General features: G+C 50.5%; 1 protein-coding gene across 3 annotated transcripts in view; it reads left to right on the forward strand.

Moving 5' to 3' along the window:
- The first annotated feature begins 545 nt into the window (after positions 1-545).
- GRAP (GRB2 related adaptor protein) overlaps positions 546-23,814 on the forward strand; it is a 48,563-nt gene continuing 25,294 nt past the window's right edge. The window contains exons 1-4 of one of the 3 annotated variants that reach the window (XM_081169742.1): positions 546-831; positions 4,408-4,488; positions 16,024-16,121; positions 20,700-20,822. In XM_081169742.1, the coding sequence (XP_081025868.1) occupies positions 754-831; positions 4,408-4,488; positions 16,024-16,121; positions 20,700-20,822 (380 nt within the window). In that variant the 5' untranslated portion in view covers positions 546-753. Of the gene's footprint in view, positions 832-2,264; positions 2,390-4,407; positions 4,489-16,023; positions 16,122-20,699; positions 20,823-23,814 lie in introns of those variants that run through there. The other 2 variants (XM_081169743.1, XM_081169744.1) reach the window with 2 other exon arrangements.

Genomic DNA, 23,814 nt, shown 5'->3' on the forward strand with positions numbered 1-23,814 from the left:
TTTGAACTGGGGGGGGGGGCGTCTTCCACTAGGAGGCAGATTTTTTATTTAATTCAAATGAGCAGGAGAGATCCCTTGCCTTTAAAAACAGGAAATTGCACCTCTGGTTGCCAACTGACCAGGGGGGAAAAGCCTGGCCTGTTCCTATGCCTTTAATAGCAGCACAATTTACAGCAGAAACCAGCAGTCCAGACTTAAATGAGAGAGAGAGAGAGAGAGAGGGCAGAGATCCTCTTAATCAAATACTGGGAGATCAAGCAACTGTTAAGAGCACAAGAGCAGAGATCAACAAAGGAGTTGGCAGCCCTACTCCCACTGGGTAAAGAGGAGGAAATCCCCCTTGGGACACAAGGCAAGGGGTCACTCTTTGCAGCTGTCATTTCCTGGTCCCATCTCTCCGTCCCACAACTACACCCTCAAAGGCAACCTTATTCAAATACATTTCCTGTCTCATTTCACACATGGTTTTCCCCCCTGCTTCTTCTCTCACTTCACTTAACCAACTCCGGGGCCTGCCCTAAGAGACAGAAAGCAAAACTCTGGGGTGTTTGTGAGCTGATGAGACAGAAGAAAGCTGGACCTGCAGCTTCTCAAAATATATATATTCATCTATCTGCCGCCCCCTCCCACCGGACGCTGGATTAGCGAGATAGCCTTCGAGGTTTCAGCTGCAGAACGCCAACAAGGTTGAACAAGCAGGGGAGGTATATTTTTCGAGGCCCCTCCTGGCTCGGAGGAGGACCCAGAGCGAGGATGGAGGCCGTGGCCTTATACAACTTCCAGGCTGATGAGAAGGACGAATTGCCATTTAAGAAGGGCGACACCCTGAAGGTATTGTTGCTGTCCTGTAATGATGATGATGATGATCACCAAGTTTGCCATCTGGAGAGGGATCTGTGAGAGCTGGGAAGACTCACTTCTTTGTATGTCAAAATTAAAAAATTAAAAAATAGTCCAGTAGCACCTTAGAGACCAACTAAGTTTGTTCTAGGTATATACCTACAACAGGTGTTCTAGGTGTGCATGCACACGAAGGCTTATACCTAGAACAAACTCAGTTGGTTTCTAAGGTCCTACTGGACTATTTTTTAAAAAATTATTTTGACTGCGTCAGACCAACACGTCTACCTACCTGAATCTAGATTCTTTGTATGTGTATTAAAAATTAAGATATACCGTATTTTTCCGTGTATAAGACTAGGTTTTCCCATAAAAAATAATGTCAAAACTTAGGGGGCGTCTTATACACAGATACATCCCCCCCATTTTCTTAAATCTGAGTCCCCATCTCATAGGCGGGAAAATATGGTAATTAATGATAGCTACATTCATATAATTTTATGTTTTATTATTATTATTATTGGTGGTGGTTTTTTTTTTAAATAAGTCCTGTCTCTCTATTCCTTTCTTCTTCTTCTTCTTCTTCTTCTTCTTCTTCTTCTTCCTCCTCCTCCTCCTCCTCCTCTTCTTCATTTTTCTTCTCTTTCCCTCTTTCTTTTCTTGTTTTCCTCTCCTCTCTCTCTTGTCTTTTTGGTTCTATTTGTTTCAGATACTATTTTATCCTATTGTGAAAACTTTAATGAAAATCTTTGGACAGACAAGTTTACCACCAGGGAAAATTATGCACTTGGACCAAATCTCCATACAGTATTGTTGTGGGGAGGGTATGGGGGGGGTTCCGCCTGGATGATGCCCTGAGCCTCTTCCAATTGTTGGGATCCTGCATCCCAGTCTAAGAGAGGAGGTTGCCATCCTGGTCAGGCAAGTTTCATTGTAAGGCAATGACTTCCGCTGGCCACTCAAGGGTCCTCATCAGCATCTCAAAAGAATGAGTTGGGTTGCAAGAGCTATATCTAAGTGCCGGTGCCCTGCCAACAAGATCAGTTGCAGTGTTAATGCTGTGATCATCTTATGCTCAGGTTGTATATACAGTGGTCCCTTTGTTCTGGGAGCCAGTGTGGTGTAGTGGTTAGGAGCGGTAGTCTCGTAATCTGGTGAACCGGGTTCGCTTCCCCGCTCCTCCACATGCAGCTGCTGGGTGACCTTGGGCCAGTCACACTTCTCTGAAGTCTCTCAGCCCCACTCACCTCACAGAGTGCTTGTTGTGGGGGAGGAAGGGAAAGGAGACTGTTAGCCGCTTTGAGACTCCTTAAAGGGAGTGAAAGGCGGGATATCAAATCCAAACTCCTCCTCTTCTTCTTCTTCTTCTTCTTCTTCTTCTTCTTCTTCTTCTTCAACATAATCTGTTCCGGGAGTCAGTTCGACTTGTTCATCCAGGGACAGGCAGACTTCAGGCTTGCAGGATCTGCTTGGGGTTGTACCATAATCCTGAGATCCACCACTTGGAGTCAGGCACATTTAGGTTTGATGAGGCCCTAAGCTACTGAAGGTCATGGGGCCCCTTATGTGTCCAGCTGTCCTTTGTCAACAACAAATTGTCACTGTTTTTTGTGTTGAATATATCCTATATAATTTATGGACCTAATACCTCGGGTTAAGTACTTAATTCGTTCCGGAGGTCCGTTCTTAACCTGAAACTGTTCTTAACCTGAAGCACCACTTTAGCTAATGGGGCCTCCTGCTGCCGCTGCGCCATCGGAGCACAATTTCTGTTCTTATCCTGCAGCAAAGTTCTTAACCCGAGGTACTATTTCTGGGTTAGCGGAGGCTGTAACCTGAAGCGTATGTAACCCGAGGTACCACTGTAGGTATCTAAAGCCATTTGCCCATGTTGCCATGTAACCAGTCCATGCAGAATGTAGGCACCCTATATATAGAAATGAGCAAACCAGTGATATTTTAGGGAGCAGGCTAGCAGGCGGGGGCCATTACTTACATCATAGGGGCCTACACAACACAAAACACTGTTGCTGTATGTAGGTTTTATTTTATTTGTTTTCAATCTTATATTTTGGAAATGTACATCCAGGTGTGTTTTTTCCCTTTAATTTTTTTTTGGGGGGCCCCAAGAGAGTGGGGCCCTAAGCTATAGCTTGTTTAGCTTATACATAAATCCAGCACTGGCAAAGCTAAAGGACCTGGTGTCTCTGAGCAACCGCTGAGCTGCACAGCCTGGGATTTGCTTTAGGTGTTCAGCTGAGGTTTCGCTGAACTCACCATCCTTTCACACCAACATCTATTTCTGGCTAGCCAGAGGTTTCTTCGTTTTAGCAGTCTAACGAGGACAGGGCAGTGGGGCTCCATTGAACCACTGAAATTCACAGGCTTAAATGAGCCATGGCCCATTAATTTCAGTGGGCCTTCTTGGAGTAGAGCTTACCTTGACGCAACTCGCAGGCTTGAACACACCAGTGAAACGTCACGGTGCTATAGTTCTTAGTTATGCTCAACCGGGGAGAGCGCTCATCTCGCTTTACTGGCCGAGGGAGCTGGCGCACAGCTTCCGGGTCATGTGGCCAGCATAACTAAGCACGGTGCTACAGCATAACACGGTGCTTGACCCAGCTGGGTCAAGTCTCAGTCCCTCTTTCCCAGGGAACTCTGGGAATGGTAGCTCTGTGAAGGGAACAGGGGTCTTCTAATGACTCTCAGCACCCTGAACAAACTATTGTTCCCAGGAAAGGCTGAGATGAGAGGGTGGGGAGGGAGGGAGACTGACCCAAGGCCACACACTGAACATAATGGCTGAGTGAGAGGATTTGAACTCAGATCTCCCTAGTCCTACTCATCTTCTGCTTTTTAAAGAGTATATTTATACCACATTCTTCCAGTCACAGGTTACTCAGAGTGGCTTACCAATCTGTCAGTTTCATTTCCCCACACCAGGCGCACATTTTTCCTGTCGTATATATTTGCGCGTGCAACTTTGCCCAGTCGACGCATTGCTACAGTTTCCAGCACCCTTCGCAAACTACAGCTCCCAGGATTCTTTGCGGCGGGGTGTGCTTTAAATGTGCCTCAAAAGTTTAAATGTATGTTGCATATTCAGCTCCATACTGATGTAGCGGTTAGACTACAACCGGGGCTCACTCAGAAACAAAGCACCACTGGATGTAAAGGTAAAGGGACCCCTGACCATTAGGTCCAGTCGTGGCCGACTCTGGGGTTGCGGCGCTCATCTCACTTTACTGGCCGAGGGAGCTGGCGTACAGCTTCCGGGTCATGTGGCCAGCATGACTAAGCCGCTTCTGGCAAACCAGAGCAGCACATGGAAACGCCATTTACCTTCCCGCCGGAGTGGTACCTATTTATCTACTTGCACTTTGACGTGCTTTCTAACTGCTAGGTTGGCAGGAGCAGGGACCAAGCAACGGGAGCTCACCCCATCACAGGGATTCAAACCACCAACCTTCTGATCGGCAAGTCCTAGGCTCTGTGGTTTAACCCACAGCACCACCCGCGTCCCTACCACTGTATGATTTGGGGGCAAATCATTATCTCTCTCAGCCCTATCCCGCCTCGCAGGGTTGTTGTGACGATGAAATGGCCACTTTGAAGGAAAGTTGGGCTATCGATACCAAGAAGGATGTAAGTAAATAGAGACTGAAAGAGACTTTGACAAGAGTCAGGGAGCAACAATAGCACAGGGGCAGAGCTTTGTGTATAAAAAGTCACAGGTTCAATTTGTGGCGTCTTCAGGATCAAGTAAGAAAAGGTTGTGGGAAGCAGTTTTCTCTGCCTGAGGCCCTGGATCGCTACTGCCAGTCAGAGTTGACAATACAACCCTAGATGGACAAACAAGGCTACTAGAGATGGAGGAGAAATCTGATTCCGTTCACCTTTAAAAGTGAACTTCTTTGTTTTGTACTTTCTGGGCAAAATGCAGAAATTGAAGCACAGCCATCCTTCAAAATTCATGCTTCTCCGAATTTCGCAGTGCAGTTCTCCCACCAAGTCACACGTGCAAAACTGCACATATGTTAGTGATGGTAACATACAGAAATGCATCATATTAGGGGAAATGGATGGGGAGGGGAATATTCATATATATTTTTTTCCAAAAAAAATTATTGGTTTTCACAATATTATAAAAAGCAAACAAACACACAAGACAAACAAAACAAACAAAACAAACATAGATCATAGCCTTATTGAAAATTAAAGTTATTAACTTTGTTAAGTGACTTCCTTGCTTCCCCTTAGTTGAATTTCATTGCATGTCCTTTTAACGGTTTTCCAAAACCCAATTGTCAGGGGTTTAGGAGCAGAGGCACGGGCAAGGGAGGAAACAGAGAGCGAAGGGGAGGAGGCAGAAGAAAAGATGAGTGATGACGACGACCCGAGATCTCCTAGTCTTTCCAGTGAATCAGAGGATTCACAGAAAGGAGCACCAGTGGCCAGGGCAAGGGGGGAGTCAAGGGGGGCACCCCAGGAAGATAGAGCCAGAGGGGACTCAGGGGGGAGCAGCTGGAAATCGGGACCAGCGTCACCGCCAGGAAGCAGGGAAGAGGAAGGGAGCCAGGGGGGAAGCGCTGGCAGCTCACCACAGGAGGGAGGGCATGAGTCAGGAGTGGCCACACCTCCATCGGGGAGCGAAGAAACGGTTAAGAGGAAAGTGGAAGGTTGGGCGCGCGCGCCAAGTTCAAATGCAGAGGAAGGCGGCGCAGTAAGCAGCCCCGAAAGGGAACCAGGTCCTAAAGCCCGGCGCAAGGAGGCAGGAGGGTCCGGGTCAGCGTCAGAGGAATCCCGGAAGGAAGAAGCCCCGGGGGGTAGAGGGACCCAGAGGAGGACAGTCAGGCGGAAAAGGTGGAGCAAGGCTAGGATATTAAGTTGGTGCACACGGGGCGGAGATTCAGACGGAGCTTCGCCGATCTAGCTACTAGACGTAGAGTTTGCGCGCAGCAGCGTGAGAATGGAAACTGTAATTCAATAAAGACTTTTACTTAATGATCGCTGGCTAGCGTGATCCTCTGTGAGCTAGGATCTTCAAGCAGCTCTGACAGTAAGCTCCGTCTCTCCATTGTGGGCATCTACAGCCTCGAGGAGGGGAGAGAAACAGGTGCCTACTAGCGAGCTCACGAACGGCAGACGACATGACGGCTGAGCAGCAGATAGAGGACCTCAGAAAAGCAGTGGCACAACTGAACGCCGAGGTTCTCGCATCCAGGAAGAGAGAGGAGGAGGCAGCTGCCGCCTGCAGGGATCTCCAGGTCAGGTTAGACGTGCTGACAAAGCAGACACCCCGGCAGGAGGGAATTGGGTTGGCGAGACGGACAGGCGGGCTGGTCTCTCACTTCGATGGGAACCTGCAACAGTATCCCAACTTTAGAGCCGACGTACTGTGCGCACTGCAACTGCTGCATAAAGACTTTAGAGATGAACAAGAGAGAGTGGGGTTCATCATGTCCCATCTGCATGGGGATGCGAAAGCATGGCTACGCAATTTATGGAGAGATAAGGATCCGGCGCTCCAGAATGCGGATGCCTTTATTAAAGCGATGGATGGGTGCTTTTTATCAAGTATTGACGTGGATCTTGCACGGAAGGAGGTGCATGGGCTGAGACAAGGGAGGGCCAGCGTCAGGCAGTATCATGCCCGCTTTTTCGCCTTGGTCAGTGCCCTGGAATGGGACAGAGATTCGGCTCCTGTAAGAGACCTCTTTTGGGAGGGGCTGCACAACTCGATTAAAGATGAGATCGCGAGGGGGGAGAGACCCCGAACCACCCAGGAGGTCGTTCAGAGGGCACTGGCAGTGGGGGTGAGGCTGGAAGGACGTCCGTGGAGCAAGGACGAAGGGCGTGGAGGGCGCGAACCAGCCGGGGGCCCCTCCTTCCTTCCCAGAGAAGCAGCGCGGGCGCAATCCACGCCTCCGCCAGGAGGAGGAGCCGAACCTATGGAGGTTGGAGGTGCAAGGGCTCAGTCAGCAACCAGAGCCCTAGCACCGGCAGCAGTGAAAGCGAAGCCTCCTAGAGGGAACAGGAAGTGTTACGTCTGTGAGGAACCAGGGCATATGGCAAAAGAGTGTCCCCAGAGGCCCCACAAGCTCACTGCAGCCTCAGCAATGGTGACTGCAGCAACGCAGCAAGGAGGACCACAGCAGGGAAACGAAGCAGTCTGGCTGGAGGAAGAGGCCCTGGGGCCCAGCCAGACGTGTTAGTGCCGCAGTCCCCAGAGATTTTACAGCCCGTGAACCCCCTCCCGCCCAAACCAGTAGTGAGGCTCACAGCATCTCTCCAGCTGCCCAATGGAATCACCATAGACGTGCCAATCACCATTGACTCAGGCAGCAATGCGGACTTTATAGGGCAGGACTTTGTCGACAGGCACGCTGTGCAGTTGCTGCCGGCCACACTGCCCCTGCAGGTTGTCACGGTGGATGGCAGGGAGCTGCTCGGGGGGCAAGTGGTGAAGCAGACGCCACCAATGGTGATGCGACTTGGGAATCACAGAGAAATCATCAGCTTCAACGTCACTCAACTATCTGACACGCCCGTTGTATTGGGCATGAGTTGGCTGGACAAGCACAGCCCAACGATGGCTTGGTACCAGAGGCAGCTGACCTTCGGCTCTTCCTTTTGTGCTGAACACTGCATCGTGCCCAGGCAGGAAGGAGAGGAAGAGGAGTCACAGCTGCTGCTCGGCACGCTGCAAGCGATTCCCCACAAGTACGCTGAATTTTTGGAAGTTTTCTGCGAGAAGGAGGCAGACAGGCTACCCCCTCACAGACCATATGACTGCAAAATTGACCTGCTGCCGGGGGCGGCGCTGCCTAAAGGGAGACTGTATTCCATGTCAGAGGACGAACTGCAAGAACTCAAGGAGTTCATTGATCATAATTTGCAGCGCGGCTTCATCCGGGAGTCCAAGGCAGTGGGGGGCAGTCCCGTATTCTTTGTTAAGAAGCGGGACACGCCCCAAAAGAGACTCGTAGTGGATTACAGGATTTTGAACAGTGTGACTAGGCCATCGGACTTCCCCATGCCCCGAATTGACGACCTCCTCGCAAGGGTACGGAAGGGCAGAGTGTTCACCAAGTTGGACCTGCGGGGGGCGTACAACCTCATTCGCATGCGGGAGGGTGATGAGTGGAAGACAGCCATGTTCACGCCACTGGGGACCTACGAATATAGAGTTATGCCTTTTGGATTGCAAAATGGCTCCCACGTTTTTCAAGCATTTATGCATCACGTGTTGGCGGGACTTCTCTACAAGACGTGCGTCTGTTTCTTAGATGACATACTGATCTTTTCGGAGTCGCAGCAGGAGCATGACAAACACGTCAAGGAAGTGCTGAGCAGGCTAAAGCAACATAGGCTCTACGCCAAGCTGGAGAAGTGCCAATTTGACGTGCCGGAGGTGGATTTTCTGGGCTACAAGCTGTCTGACAAGGGGCTCGCCATGGACAGCGCCAAGGTTCGAGCGGTGTTGGATTGGAAGAGCCCGCGCAACCGGAAGGAGGTCCAACGGTTTGTCGGCTTTGCGAACTTCTATCGCAAGTTTATCAAGGGCTTCGCGATGCAGACGGCGGCCATCACTGACACGCTTAGCTCCAAGAAAAAGAAGTTCATTTGGACAGAGCAGGCGGAGCAGTCCTTTCAGGCACTCAAGCGTCTCTTCGCGTCGGAAGAGCAGCTGCTTCATGTCAACCCCAGCAAGCCGATGAGGGTGGAGACAGACGCTTCGGACAGAGCCGTGGGGGCGGTCCTGCTGCAGAAAGACCCGCAGGGGGTGTGGCGACCGGGAGCGTTTTACTCCAGGAAGCTCAGCAAGTCCGAGCAGAACTACACCATATGGGACAGGGAGTTGCTGGCCATTCACGCAGCGTCCAAGGCGTGGAGGCACTTTCTGATCGGCGCCAAGCACACGGTGCAGGTTTGCACGGACCACAAGAATCTAGAGCACTGGCGCACGGCACAGTTCCTGAACCAGAGGCAGATACGTTGGGCTGAGTTCTTTGCGAACTTCGACTTCCGAATAGAGTATGTCCCGGGGGACACCAACATCATGGCAGACGCTCTCTCCCGTAAGCCACAGTATCTGGAGGACGCAACACCAGCGGCCGCCATGCACATCTTCGCACCGACAGTGTGGGCGTGCGCCGCGGCGACCGTGGACCTAGAGGCGGTGCGACGAGCGTTGCAGGGGGACTCCTTCGCACAAGCAAAGATGGCAGAGGTGCAAAGGGGCAAGGCAGCGGCCGACGGTTTCCAGCTAAGAGATGGATTGCTCATCCGTAAAGGGGCCATCTACGTGCCGGGAGACGAACTTCGAGCCAAGGTGCTGCAGCAGCTGCACGACGCGCCCACGGCCGGGCACTTTGGCAAGGAGAAGACGGTGGAATTAGTAGCCAGGGATTTCTGGTGGCCTGGAATGAGAGGGGAGGTCGCAGACTACGTGGCGAGGTGTGACACCTGCCAGAGGGCCAAACCAGTGCACAAACCGCCGGCCGGACTGTTGGAACCGCTGCAAACTCCGGTCGAACCTTGGGAAAGGGTGGCCCTGGACTTTGTCACGGATCTGCCCAGCTCAAGGGGCAAGACGGCAGTGCTGGTGGTGGTGGACCTGTTTTCCAAGATGGCGCATTTCATTCCGTGTGCTAAGGTGGCCACGGCGGAGCAAACCGCCAAACTGTTCATAGACCACGTGTTCAAGGTTCACGGTCTGCCACGGTCTATTCTGTCCGACCGGGGGCGGCAGTTCATCTCGAATTTCTGGCAGAAGCTGATGGGCTTCCTGAACGTCAAGATCAACCTGGCGTCGGCGAGACACCCGCAGACCAACGGGCAAGCGGAGCGGGTCAATGCCATCATGCAGCAGTACCTGAGATGTTATGCAAATCAACAGCCTGCGACGTGGGTGGATTACCTGCCGCTTGCCGAGTTCGCCTACAACAACACGAAGCACGTGTCCACGGGGGTCACGCCGTTCTTCGCCAACAACGGGAGGCACCCCAGAACCTTCCCGGGACTGGAAAGAATGGGGGAGGGGGAGCCGCAGACAGCAGATGCGTTCGCGTCGGAGCTGCAGGAAGTCCACGATCAGCTGAGGCGCCACCTGGAGCTGGCCAAGCACGCATACAAGGTACAAGCAGACAAGCACAGAAGGGTTGGAGAAGAGCTCCACGTGGGAGACTGGGTTTGGTTAGCAGCCCACGCAGTGCCGGCCAGGTCGTTGGCCAAGAAGAAACTAGGGCATAAGCAACTGGGGCCCTACCAAGTCGAAGAGCAGGTCAACCCGGTAGCTTTCAGACTGGCACTTCCGGAGGGTTCCAGAATGCATCCGGTATTCCACAGATCGGTGCTCACTCCCTACAAGGCACCGCACAGGTTCCAGGAACCCGGAACGGCGCCGAGTCCGGCCAGAGACAGAACAGGGCACGCGGGAGTGGCACAGAAGGAGCGCATCAACGAAGTCACGGAGATTTTGGACTCCAGATGGGGGGAAGAGGGGGTAGAATACTTTCTCGCCAAGGAGGGCACCCCGGCCAGTGCGAACAGCTGGGTGCCGGGCTACGCCTTAGACGAACCTCTGCTCAAAGACGAGTTTCATGCCCTCTTCCCACATAGACCTATGCCAGCAGACTTTTTCGACGACTGGCTTTTCACGCCCACGCTTTCGGCCAGCACGTTCCGGGGGTTCGACTCGGACGAGGAACCGACACGAGACGTCCGTTCCCCGGAGGGGTCACCCTCGGGATCCGCCTCAGAACCCTCGTATTGGTGGGACGATAGGCCAGAGGAGCAGTTCCGCAGAAAGTGGCTGGAATGCTCAGGACGAGCAACGCCGCCAGGAGGAAGTGAGGGAGAGACGGACATGGACATTTTCGGGGACGACCCTGGTTTCGAGCACGGCGGCACAGAGATGGAAGCGGAGGTGACCGTCGTCGACGAGAGCAGGGAGGAAGACCCGGGAGAGTTCAGATGGAGGCCCGCCACGGGAAGCGACCGATATCCGACGTTCGTCCCTTTGCAACAGCAGCCCCCAGCTCCAGCACCGGAAGGAGGGGAGGGGGGAATGGGGGGCTTCGAGGGGGGGATGGATGTCAGGGGTTTAGGAGCAGAGGCACGGGCAAGGGAGGAAACAGAGAGCGAAGGGGGGGAGGCAGAAGAAAAGATGAGTGATGACGACGACCCGAGATCTCCTAGTCTTTCCAGTGAATCAGAGGATTCACAGAAAGGAGCACCAGTGGCCAGGGCAAGGGGGGAGTCAAGGGGGGCACCCCAGGAAGATAGAGCCAGAGGGGACTCAGGGGGGAGCAGCTGGAAATCGGGACCAGCGTCACTGCCAGGAAGCAGGGAAGAGGAAGGGAGCCAGGGGGGAAGCGCTGGCAGCTCACCACAGGAGGGAGGGCATGAGTCAGGAGTGGCCACACCTCCATCGGGGAGCGAAGAAACGGTTAAGAGGAAAGTGGAAGGTTGGGCGCGCGCGCCAAGTTCAAATGCAGAGGAAGGCGGCGCAGTAAGCAGCCCCGAAAGGGAACCAGGTCCTAAAGCCTGGCGCAAGGAGGCAGGAGGGTCCGGGTCAGCGTCAGAGGAATCCCGGAAGGAAGAAGCCCCGGGGGGTAGAGGGACCCAGAGGAGGACAGTCAGGCGGAAAAGGTGGAGCAAGGCTAGGATATTAAGTTGGTGCACACGGGGCGGAGATTCAGACGGAGCTTCGCCGATCTAGCTACTAGACGTAGAGTTTGCGCGCAGCAGCGTGAGAATGGAAACTGTAATTCAATAAAGACTTTTACTTAATGATCGCTGGCTAGCGTGATCCTCTGTGAGCTAGGATCTTCAAGCAGCTCTGACACCAATTTTTATGAAATTTAACTTAAACATTAACATCCTTAAATCTTCACCTTATAGAATTAAACATATTACATCATCACTTAACATAAATAAAATCCTAAGCCCATTAAGTATCTGCAAGCTATTTCCAGTTAATTTAACTTAACAAACTTAACTAAATAACCATTAAATTTCTTCCATTCTTCCTGATACTCCTCCTCCTTCTGGTCATGGACTCTTCCGGTTAGGTCGGCTAGCTCCAAAAAATCCATCATCTTCATCTGCCATTCTTCTATTGTTGGTAATTCTTGGGTTTTCCACTTCTTAGCTAACAAAATACAAGCAGCAGTTGTGTCATACAAAAATAATTTAACATCTTTCTTGGGCAATTCCAAACCTGTTATTCCAAGAAGAAAGGCCTCTGGTTTCTTTATAAATGTATATTTCAACATTTTTTTCAATTCATTATAAATCTTTTCCCAGAAGTCTTTCACCTTGGGACAGGTCCACCACATATGATAGAAGGTTCCTAGGGAGGGGAATATTCATATAAGCTATCATCTTCATTTCTCAGCTTGCAGTCAACAGACCTTTTAAATGTTTTATAACAATTTTAAAACGACGACCATGAAATTCACATCAACGCAACTGAGAAACGCAACATTTATATAGCAGGCAATTCATAAGTGGTTTAACAAAGATGGCCATGTTTTTTTAGAAATTGCCACTTCCTCTGTCTGTCAAACCCACATGCAAAAATGTGCCGGTAATTTTTCATGAGGATATTGAACACCCACAAATTACTGCAGAAATTTAAAGAAATGAATTTGCAATCGGAAAAATTGAGAACCGTGGAGAACTGAAATTGATGGATTGATTCATCCATGCTTGCCAACACAGGGGCCAAATCACTGGGGCCCTGGATGCCCAAGCACCCTCAAAATCCCCATGAAGGGGCTGGTCACCCACAAATTTCGGTGCATGGCACCCACGGCCCCGAGCACCCACGGTTGTGGGGCCAAGCTTGCATTTGTGCTTGCTGTGATGGCTAGATTCTGCATCAGCCAACAGTGACATTTGAATGTTTAACATGAGTCCACAGTGAGATACAGCAGCAAAAAGAGCTAATGCTATTCTAGGCTGCATCAACAGAAGTCCAGATCAAGGGAAGTCATAGGTAAAGGGACCCCCGACCATTAGGTCCAGTCGCGGACGACTCTGGGGTTGCAGCGCTCATCTCACTTTATTGGCCGAGGGAGCTTCCAGGTCATGTGGCCGGCATGACTAAGCCGCTTCTGGCAAACCAGAGTAGCGCACGGAAACGCCGTTTACCTTCCCGCCGGAGTGGTACCTATTTATCTACTTGCACTTTGACGTGCTTTCGAACTGCTAGGTTGGCAGGAGCAGGGACCGAGCAACGAGAGCTCACCCCGTCGTGGGGATTCGAATGGTCGACCTTCTGATCGGCAAGTCCTAGGCTCTGTGGTTTAACCCACAGCGCCACCAGCGTCATAGTAGCACTCTATTGTGCCTTGGTCAGACCACACTTGGAATACTGTGTCCAATTCTGGATGCCACAGTTTATTTTTTAGTTTATTTTTTGTATGAAATATTTATTGAGATTTTACACAAAAGAAAAACAGTGTGACAAACAATACAAAAAAAGACAGACATTCGAAAAGGAAGAAGAAATGAGAAAAAAATATCTTAAAAAAGAAATAATCCATTTTTCAATATCTTTAGGTTCATTTGCTTATTTCCTTGACCTCCTCACACCTCCCCTTTTTGTATTCCCGTTTACAAAGTCCTTTCAGCAAATCCTTACCCTCTTTCACTGGATGCCACAGTTTAAGAAGGAAGTTGACAAGCTGGAATGTGTGCAGAGGAGGGCAACCCAAGATGATCAAGGGTCCAGAAACTAAGCCTTATGATGAATGGTTGAAGGAGCTGGGTATGTTTAGCCTGGAAAAGAGGAGACTGAGAGGAGATGGCCATCTTCAAATGCCTAAAGGGCTGTCACATGAAGGATGGAACAAGCTTGTTTTCTCCTACTCCAGAGGGTAGGACTCAAACCAATAGCTTCAACCTTTCCGTGGAGGCGCAGGTTGCAGCCACAGCAAAGGTGGCATTTTTCCATCTCCGCCGTATTAAGCAGTTGGTCCCTTACCTTCCTCGCCCTAATCTGGCCACAGTGATCCATGCGACGGTCACCTCCAGGCTTGATTATTGTAACTCGCTCTACGCCGGGCTGCCCTTGAAGCTGACTCAGAAACTCCAGCGGATGCCACAGTTTAAGAAGGAAGTTGAGAAGTTGGAACGGGTGCAGAGGAGGGCAACCAGAATGATCAGGGGTCTGGAAACTAAGCCTGATGAGGAATGGTTGAAGGAGCTGGGTATGTTTAGCCTGGAAAAGAGGAGACAGAGAGGAGATATGAGAGCCATCTTCAAACATCTCAAGGATGATGGAGCAAGCTTACCGTATTTTTCGCTCGATAACACGCACCTGACCATAACACGCACATAGTTTTTAGAGGAGGAAAACAAGAAGAAAAAAATTCTGAATGAAACAGTGGATGTATCATTTTTGTGCTTCATGCTGTGGCCACAGACATGTGATTTGATGGTGAGTTTGGGGTGACCCAATGCAAAGATCCTGAGGATCCATGTGGATCCATGCTTTGTAACCACGTATTTGCACCATTGCAGCCCAAGGCAACAGTGGGTGCGTGATTTTTTTGGTGCAGGCTGTAGCCATGGACATGCTATGTGATCTGATGGTGAATTTGGGGTGACCCAATGCAAAGATCCTGAGGATCCATGTGGATCCGTGCTTTGTAACCACGTTTTAAGTGGGGAGGGAAGGAAAAACACAGAAGGGACAAGGAGCACGAGAGGGGTGTGTGGAGAAGCAGCTGGCTAACAATGCAGGAGAGGGGTTTAACGGGAGGGAGGAAAGGAAGGCAAAAGTTTTCCCCCACCCACCCAAGCCAGCCCTCTCTCTCTCTCTCCTACCTGCATTTTCCAGCTGCCTGTGATGCTGGATGCATCAGAGCACAGAGAGGAGGAGGTGGTGACTGTCGGCTGCGCTCCTAGCGAAAACAGTGGGCAGTAAGATAAGACCCTGAGGCAGAATGCAGGAAAGCAGCAACCTCCTCTCTTTAGCCTTCCTTCCTCCGCGATCTGATTTTTGCCTGATTTTTGCCCCTGTACTCGGGCCAGTCGGCTCCAGGGACCACACATTCGCTCAATAACACGCACAGACATTTCCCCTTACTTTTTAGGAGAAAAAAATGTGAGTGTTATAGAGAGAAAAATACGGTATTTTCTCCCTCTCTGAAGAGTACGACTCAAGTCAATGGCTTCAAGTTACAAGAAAGAAGATTCTGATGAAACTTCAGGAAGAACTTGGAGCTTTTGAGTAGCGAAACCATCTCCCTCGGGAGGTTGTGGACTCTCCTTCCTTGAAGGTTTTTCATCAAAGGTTGGGTGGCCATCTGTCATGGATGTTTTAGCTGAGATTCCTGGGTTGGACTAGATGACCCTCGGGTCCCTTCCATCTCTACAGCCCAAATGTTCTCACGGCCCTGATGGCTCCTTCCTGCTTTGCATCAGCTTGCCTGCAGCCCGCTCCGCTCTGCTGGTCACCCGGGGAATTCTTTCGGTGCCCAGAGAGTCCCCCAGAGAAATCTCAGTTCCTGTTTTCGCAGCTGAGAGCCGCTTTTCACAAGAACGTGGGGGGGGGGGGTGAGTGAGTGGGGGGAATCAGCCAGAACAGCAAATGGGGCACCTGACGTTTCAAGGGCACGGGTTAGTCATATATGTAAAAATAAACTACTCAGGTTCTCCAGTTCTAAAGAAAGAGCCCAAATGCTGTCCAACAGAGGGGCAGTGTGGTGTAGTGGTTAGGGTGGTAGAATAGGGTTGAAATCCCCACTTGGCTAGGTTGCATGCTGGGTGACTTAGACTGTGAGGGGAGAGAGACTTTGTGCAGGTCATCAAGGATAGCTCAGTCAGTATATATGATGCAAGCTACTAATAATTATAAATAGCTTTATTAATATGAAATTAAGTGTTATAACCTGTACAATGCAATTGTAGTTAATACAATGCATTTTTTAAATATACTATCAATATTGCCATAGTAGTGCACACTGTTTATTGAGACAGCAGACCTTTGTACCCTGTTACACTTAGTGAGTGTAAAAGATGGTATTTCTTTCTTTCGGTATAATTTTTTGGGGGCCCCCAAGAGAGTGGGACCCTTAGCTATAGCTTGTTTAGCTTATACATAAATCCGGCAGTGCTTTCAAGCTAACAGCTGCTCCTTTTTTTCTCTTTTGGATCCCACAGATCCTGAACATGGAAGATGACCTGAACTGGTACAAAGCCGAACTCTTCGGCACCGAAGGATTCATCCCCAAAAACTACATCAAAATGAAACCTCACCCGTAAGCAGCACCAGCTTGTTCCTTTCCTTGATTTATTTCAAAGAATTTATGGATCGCTTAGTCTTTTCAAAGTACGGTAACCTTGCCAGGAAAACAAACCCAGAAGTCTTTCCTCCTGGGAAGCTCTGAACTCAGCACAGCTTAACCGAGACCAGCCCTGTCCCAGTGGGCCAGAGGCTGCTGCGCATTTAACAGCAGCCAGACACACGAATCCTGGTGAAGATTGAGAAGATTTAAGGTGGGGGTGGGGAAGTTATGAACCCTCCAGACATTGCTGGACTCCCAATTCCTATCGGCCCCATCCTGCATGGCCGATACTCAGGGATGATGGGAGCAACAAAATCTGGCAGGCCACAGGGTTTTGCCCTGAACATCGCCCCATCGCATTTGACAGTTGCATTTTTCACCTGCTGCAAGTGTTCTTCTTTCACGAATCCACAATAAATCAGCACTTGGAAGGGGGAAAGAGGGCAGGGCAATGAACGAACAAGATGCAAAAGACATTAGCTTGTGGGTGGACGTTGTATTTCTTTGGAACAAACAAGTAAGCAAATGCAATAACGCTGTGAATGTTAGGAGAATGCACGATTGAAAGTAACACGGCAGCAGTAATTTTGTTGTAAGATATATGAGAATAAGTGAGGTTTAAGGAAAGGATGAAATTCGAAGCAATATTATGTTCAAACCAAGCAGTTTAATTTATGATAAAGTTATTTAAAATTTGGGACATAATATCTGAGATTTATAAAATAAGAACTGAAATAAGGTAATAAATTGCTGTCTATAACTAAGTGATCGAGAAAGCAGGGAAGGGTGATGTGAGGAAGTCCAAAGATTATGAAAATATGACTTATGAACAACTGTATTCTCTTTTATGTACTTTTCTTTTATTCTCTGTTTATTTCTTAACTTTGCTTAGACTTTTTTTATGTGTACGGTGATGGTATTTTATATGTATGGTGGTTTCTTTGTTGTTTAAAAAATTGCAATAAATATCTTTATTAAAAAAAAAGCAAATGCAATAACGCTGGATAAATTTTCAAACCCCCCCCCCATCCCATCCTACACTAGTTTCCAAGGAAAGCTTGCTTAAAGATTGCCTAGCGCAGATACAGCCTTGGCATTTGTTTTATGGTTCAGTGGTACCTCGGGTTACATACGCTTCAGGTTACAGACTCCGCTAACCCAGAAATAGTACCTCGGGTTAAGAACTTTGCTTCAGGATGAGAACAGAAATCGTGCAGCGGCAGCGCAGCGGCAGCAGGAGTCCCCATTAGCTAAAGTGATGCTTCAGGTTAAGAACAGTTTCAGGTTAAGAACGGACCTCCGGAACGAATTAAGTTCTTAACCCGAGGTACCACTGTACTTGATTTTATTTCGAAACAAACAAAAAGTTGGTACATTTCACTTCTGTGCCACGGCTCGTGGATTTCAGAAGATCAGACTCTTGGTTAAAAGCCCAGGAGCAGACCAGAACTGAGCGTGTTGCTTCGCTGCAATTATTGTGGTGGTGGTTGTTTCCCAGTCAGCTGGCAATCCTAACGGCCAGTTTAGGGACTCATAATAATGACAACCACCTACAGCCACAACAAGAAGGACAACCCCTAGCCATGCCCTCCTTAAGAGAGTCCAAAAATACAGGTAATTGCTTGGGTCTGTTATTTATTTTATCTTCTCCCATTTCTATCCCACCCTTCTTCTCAAAGGGTGATGACTAGGGTTCTTCCCAATCTCCTCTGTAAAGAAAACCAGATCTAGGGTGCAACCCGCAGTAGGTGTTGGGTCCTCAGGCAGCATTGACATGGATTTTGAGGTCCCCCAGAACTATGTGTCCTGGGATTCCCTGACACCACACCAGAGACCGCTTCCACCAGCTCAGTCAGGGAGGTGGTTGGAGGGCAGGCTTGGAGGTACACTAACGCGATTGCTGTTCCGTCTCTGCCCCCCAACACCAAGGCCAAACCCTTGCGTCTCACTCCCAGGTGAACTAGCCTATGATTCCCAGGTCACTGGGTAAAGACTATGCAGTCTTACTGCAATCCTAAGCATTTTACTCAGAAGCAAGTCCCACAGCACCGGCTGTGGCTGTAGAGACCAATACAGGAGAGACATGTTTTGTTGCATCTGGGGCAGGTGAAGGCATCCGGTTTTGCTGCTGCAGATGCACCGGGGCGTTTCTTCTCTCTGCGTTCCTCCCAGCGGTCATTCCTTCTCTGATCACTGCTGTGGATGCACGACCTGTCTGTCTCCAGTCCTCTGCTAAGATTTCCACACGGTGGGTTGATGTTGCCAACAGGGCCGTCTTACCCATAGAGTCTAGTCTAAGTTCTAGAGGGCTCCAGAGAAGAGGCGGAGTGTGCTGGTCACGGGGGGGGGGGGGTGTTGCCGTGCGACGTGGTCTGAGTCCGGTCCTAGGTCGAGGGTATGGAGGTTGTCTGTCAAGGACGAAACGGGGTCCAAGGCAAGGAGCCGGGCGTGGTCAGGAACTCTGGAAGAGCAGGACAGGGTGCTGGCAGGAACAGGCTACCAACGATGTTGCTCCTGCAACCTGGGACTGGGGCTGGCTGGCTTTTATCTCCTCTGAGGCATAGGGTGGCCCCGGTCCACAGGTGACTCGCCTCCCCTGGCCTGGAGGCGAGCACTCCTCCTGCACGAACTTAGTTCCCTCCGCCTCTCTGCCCTGAGCCTCTGCAGCTCAGGAGAGGCTGGAGGGTTACTGGACCCAGAGGCAACCTCACCTTCCCCTGACAGGGCTAGGAGAGGAACACCTGCAGGCAATGGGTCCTTGATCACCTCCGGAGCCAGAGTGGATTCAGCTGGTGTCTGCTCCTGAGGATCTGGCACAGTTGAGGGCCCTTCAGGTTCAAGGCCCTGCCCCGGCTCAGCCAGCCCTGGAGGCGGGGACTCCTGTGCAGGCTGGGATTCCTCAGGTTCAGCCTCTGAATCAGATTCCCAGGCCATCACACGGAGGCTACACGCGGCACCTCGTGGCATCAGCTCGCCGCCCTCACCTGCCTCTGCCATGCCATGAAGCAGCGCCGCACCCAGAGCCTCCATCTGCCATGGCCACCATGGCACAGAGCAGCCAGCTGAGCTGGAAGGCACTCCAGCCGCTGCCCGCCCCCTCCAGCCGCTGCCCGCCTCCTCCAGCCCTGACGGCAGCGCCGTCCTCCCTAAAATAACTCTAGGAAAAGGAGGGGGTGTGCCGGAGGGAGCTTTGCACCATGGCGCCGGATATGCTTAAGACAGCCCTGGTTGCCAACCTGTCACATTTCCAAAATAAAAAAAATCCTTCCAGTAGCACCTTAAAGACCAGCTAAGTTAGTTCTTGGTATGAGCTTTCGTGTGCATGCACACTTCTTCAGATACACTGAAACAGAAGTTGCCAGACCCTTCTATATAGTGAGAAGGTGGGGAGGGGTATTACTCAGAAGGGTGGTGGGAATGGGAGATTGGCAGATAGCTGAGATGAGCCTGTTGACGACTCTTAACGACTGTAATAGGTCTTACAGGAAAAGGCAAGGGGTGAGAAGGTGAGAAATGGCTTAGTCATGTATAATGAGTTAAGAATCCAATGTCTCTGTTCAGACCAGGTCTCTCCATTGTTTTAAGTTTGGTAATGAGTTGCAATTCAGCAGCTTCTCTTTCCAGTCTATTTCTGAAATTCCTTTGTAGTAAAACAGCTACTTTGAGATCTTGTATAGAATGTCCTGGGAGATTGAAGTGTTCTCCTACTGTCACATTTCCAGATGTCTTTGTAACGCAGAGTCGGTCTGCCAGCAGGCCTGGTGCCTGAAGCCAACTTCCTTGGCGATCCCGTTCTTCACATTATTCCAAAGACAGCTTGGCTTGCAATATTCCGCTCTGTCTCCTTCTTGTCCCCCAACCCTTTCTGTTCCTGGTGATTACAGATTCACTTGCCCAAAATAGGAGAGCTTGTTCATGGCCTTGACACTGCGGCAGGTGATCTCAGAGCAAGAAAATAATGGTCTCAGCTCTTGGCCCTCTACTCTATGCGGCCTACGACCCACATACCTACGGGACCGCCTCTCCTGGTATGCCCTGCGGAGGACCTTAAGGTCCACAAATGACAACACTTTGGAAGTCACAAGGTGGTTAGATTGGTCTCAACTAGGGCCAGGGCCTTTTCAGTACTGGCCCCGACTTGGTGGAACGCTCTGTCCCAAGAGACCAGGGCCCTGCGGGACTTGACATCTTTCTGCAGGGCCTGCAAGACAGAGCTGTTCTGTCTGGCCTTTGGTTTGGACTCAGTCTGACCCTTATGTTTCCCTCCCCTTATGGTCTTGATTTATCGGCTACTTTTAAAATGAGGCTGCATTTTAAATTGCATTTTAACCTGTATTTTAAATTGGTTTTCTTCTTCTTCTTTTCTTTTCCCTCTATTATGTTTTTACTGTGATTTTATTGGTGTTAGCTGCCCTGAGCCCAGCTCTGGCCGGGTATAAATAAAAATTATTATTATTATTATTATTATTATTATTATTATTATTATTATTATTATTTATTACTCTTGCCTGCCTATCACCGATCACCTCTTTTCTTGGCTCTCTCACCCAGGTGGTATTCCGGAAAGCTGTCCAGGCAAGCAGCTGAGGACGTTCTCTTGAAACGTAATTTCCAGGGAGCTTTCCTTATCCGGGAAAGTGAGAGCAGCCCAGGGGATTTCTCCATCTCAGTGAAGTAAGTCAAATCCCGAGGTGCGGCAGGTAACAGGCTTTTTATGTGTGGTTTGGAAGCTGCCTTTTTTGTTTGTCTTATCTTGTTCTCAGTAGTTATGGGGTGTGTGTGTGTGTGTGTGTGTGTGTGTGTGTGTGTGTGTGTGTGTCCCGTTGATTTAAAAGCCCATTTGTCAGGGGCTGCCTCAGGTCTCAGCTCACAAAAGACCAACGCCAGGTTCTTCTTATATACAAGGATGTTTATTGCAGTTCATTACTGGTTCCACAACCGAGGCGCGCAGCCCCGCGTCTCTTAGCCTAGACGTTTGAAGTCCCCTCTGAATCGGTCCCGCCCCTACACCAGCTTAAGAGGCTTGTGCTAGTCCACCTCTTCCTGTCTTTCCTTTTCCGCAGGGTCTTTCTGCCCCCCTGGGTTCCTTCCCTCCTGCTTTCCCCGGACGCGGATCCCTCAGATGCCTGTTCCCCCCTCCTTCGTGCTTTGGGGCCAGGCTCCTCCTCCGGGCTCTCTGCATTTCCGCGCGCCTCCACATTTGAACTTGGCGCGCGTTCGCTACCCCTGACCTTCCTCTTGACACTTACACTACTCCCTGTACTACTCTCCTCCCCTTCCAGCAGGACGTCCTGCCCCGATCTCCTTCCCCTGTCTCCTTCCTGCTCTGCTCCGTCTGTCACACTGGGAACTCCACCCTCTTCACTCCGTTCCTCCTGGGAAGCCGACCCCGATCTCCCACTCCCACTCGGGGTTTCCCTGCTGCTTCCCTTCTCCTGGCAAGTCCCCCCTGTGACCCCCCTTGGCTTGACCAGGGGCGCCCCCTTCTGGGAATCCTCCGATTCACTTGAGAGACTCATGGAAGACCTCAAGTCATTGTCATCCTCTTCCTCACTGTCCTGGGATTCTTCCCCATCACTCTCCGTCTCCCCCCTCACCTGTGCCTCTGTCCCTGAACCCCTGACACCATTGAATTCTTTCTATTGCAACATTTATACCACCACCCGCCTTGAGCCCCAAAAGCTGCCAGGGTAGCTTACAAAGCCACTTCCGCCCTGCAGATGAGGTGGGATTGGGGGTTTCACAGCCCCACCATGTGCGCAGGGCTGGAGCCCAGCCCCTGCGCGATTGGGGAATCCCCAGCCGCGTCACCCCCTGGTCAGCCAATCAGCTGGCTGTGTGGACGTGGCCTGCCCAATTTAAACGCAGGCACAGCCAGGGATCTCCCTCTTTTCCCGCCCACCAGCTGTTCCTGTTTCCCACCCTCCCACCCTATAAGGTTTATCGTTCCTTGACCTTGCTATGGACCTTGGTTGGTCGCCATCGAGGGGCCTGGTAGGAATTTTTCCACTTGGCAAATTGGCACCAGCCACTTGGTTTTCGCCTACCTCATAGCAAATCGTCACAACTTTCTGGGTACTGGCGGTTAAGCATTGGTATTGCTCTGTAGATGGAAGAGGGGAGGAAGCGCCATCACCTGCCCCACATATTGAAGGGTAGTCTGGTAAAGGATTCCGGGGTGTGTGGCCCTATCTGAAGACTGGGGAGGTGAGGGCCTAAGGCACGCCCCCTATCGGTGACCCTGGGGGAGTTCCTAGTTGATGTGCATCAGCAGGACTCCCCCTACTGGTGGTTAACCCTTCCTGGACTTCAAGCAGACGGGCTGAAGTCGGATATAGTCGGTTAGGACCAATGCCTAAGCCAATACCGCTCTTCACCTGTAACCAATAAAGTTGTGGCCTTATTTAGCCCATTAACCTTAATAATTGTGTCATGTGTCATTATTTCCACTGGGGGGACGGGAACTCGCCACGCAAAAATCAGTGCTAATACGGCTCACAATCTGAAACAGACACGGCACACAAGGAAAAATGTGTGGGTGGGAGGAGGGGGAAGCAAGCTCAAACTCAGGCTACGGTTCTTAAAAGTTACAGCTGATGTCAGGAGTGGTTCTGCTTGTCTTAAAGAGCAATCCCTTCTCCATAGCATTTCATCCCTCCCTTCCACCACCCCAGATCAGATCCAGGACATTATCCACCCCAGGAGGGCAAGGGAAGTCCTGCCACACACTGGTTCCCTCAAACAGATGATTTGCTGACCATATGCTGCCTTGGGAGAGCTTTCCCACGAAAGAGAACTAATGCAACATTCAAATAAATAAATACAAATATGCAAAAACGGTACCAATATAGAAAATGTGCATTGGCTGTTGCAGATGAGGGTGCTGAGCATGCAGAGTCCAGGAAGGGCAGAAACGTCTGTGGAAATAAAGGGGAGGACTTCATGTGCCCCTAATATTGTTTCTCCAGTTGTAGTCTAAACCACTGAGCCTCTTGGGCTTAACGATCAGAAGGTTGGCGGTATGAATCCCCGCGACGGGGTGAGCTCCCGTTGCTCGGTTCCTGCTCCTGCCAACCTAGCAGTTCGAAAGCACGTCAAGTGCAAGTAGATAAATAGGTACCACTCCGGTGGGAAGGTAAACAGTGTTTCCGTGCGCTGCTCTGGTTTCGCCAGAAGCGGCTTAGTCATGCTGGCCACACGACCTGGAAAAACTGTCTGCGGAAAACGCCAGCTCCCTTGGCCTGTAAAGCGAGATGAGCGCCGCAACCCCAGAGTCATCTGCGACTGGATTTAACTGTCAAGGGTCCTTTACCTTTGCCTTTTTTTAGCTTGTCATAGAATCCTAGAATTGTAGAATCGGAAGGGTTCCCAAAGGCCATCTAGTCCAACCATGTGCAACCCATGCCAGACGGCTTTCCAACCCCTGCTTAAAAAACTCCAAGGAAGGGGAGTCCACAAACTCCTGAGAGAGACCATTCCATTGTCAAACAGCTCTTACCGTCAGAAAGTTTACTCAGAACCCCCTTTCTTGTAACTTGAAGCCATGGGTTCGAGTCCAGAGCAGGAGAAAGCAACCTTGCTCCATCCTCTGTATGACAGCCCTATATAAACATATAGGCTCTCTCCTCTCCCCTTTTCCAGGCTAAACATACCCAGCTCTCTTAAC

The sequence above is a fragment of the Podarcis bocagei genome, assembly GCF_964188305.1.
Source record: "Podarcis bocagei genome assembly, chromosome: 14".
NCBI lineage: Eukaryota > Metazoa > Chordata > Lepidosauria > Squamata > Lacertidae > Podarcis > Podarcis bocagei.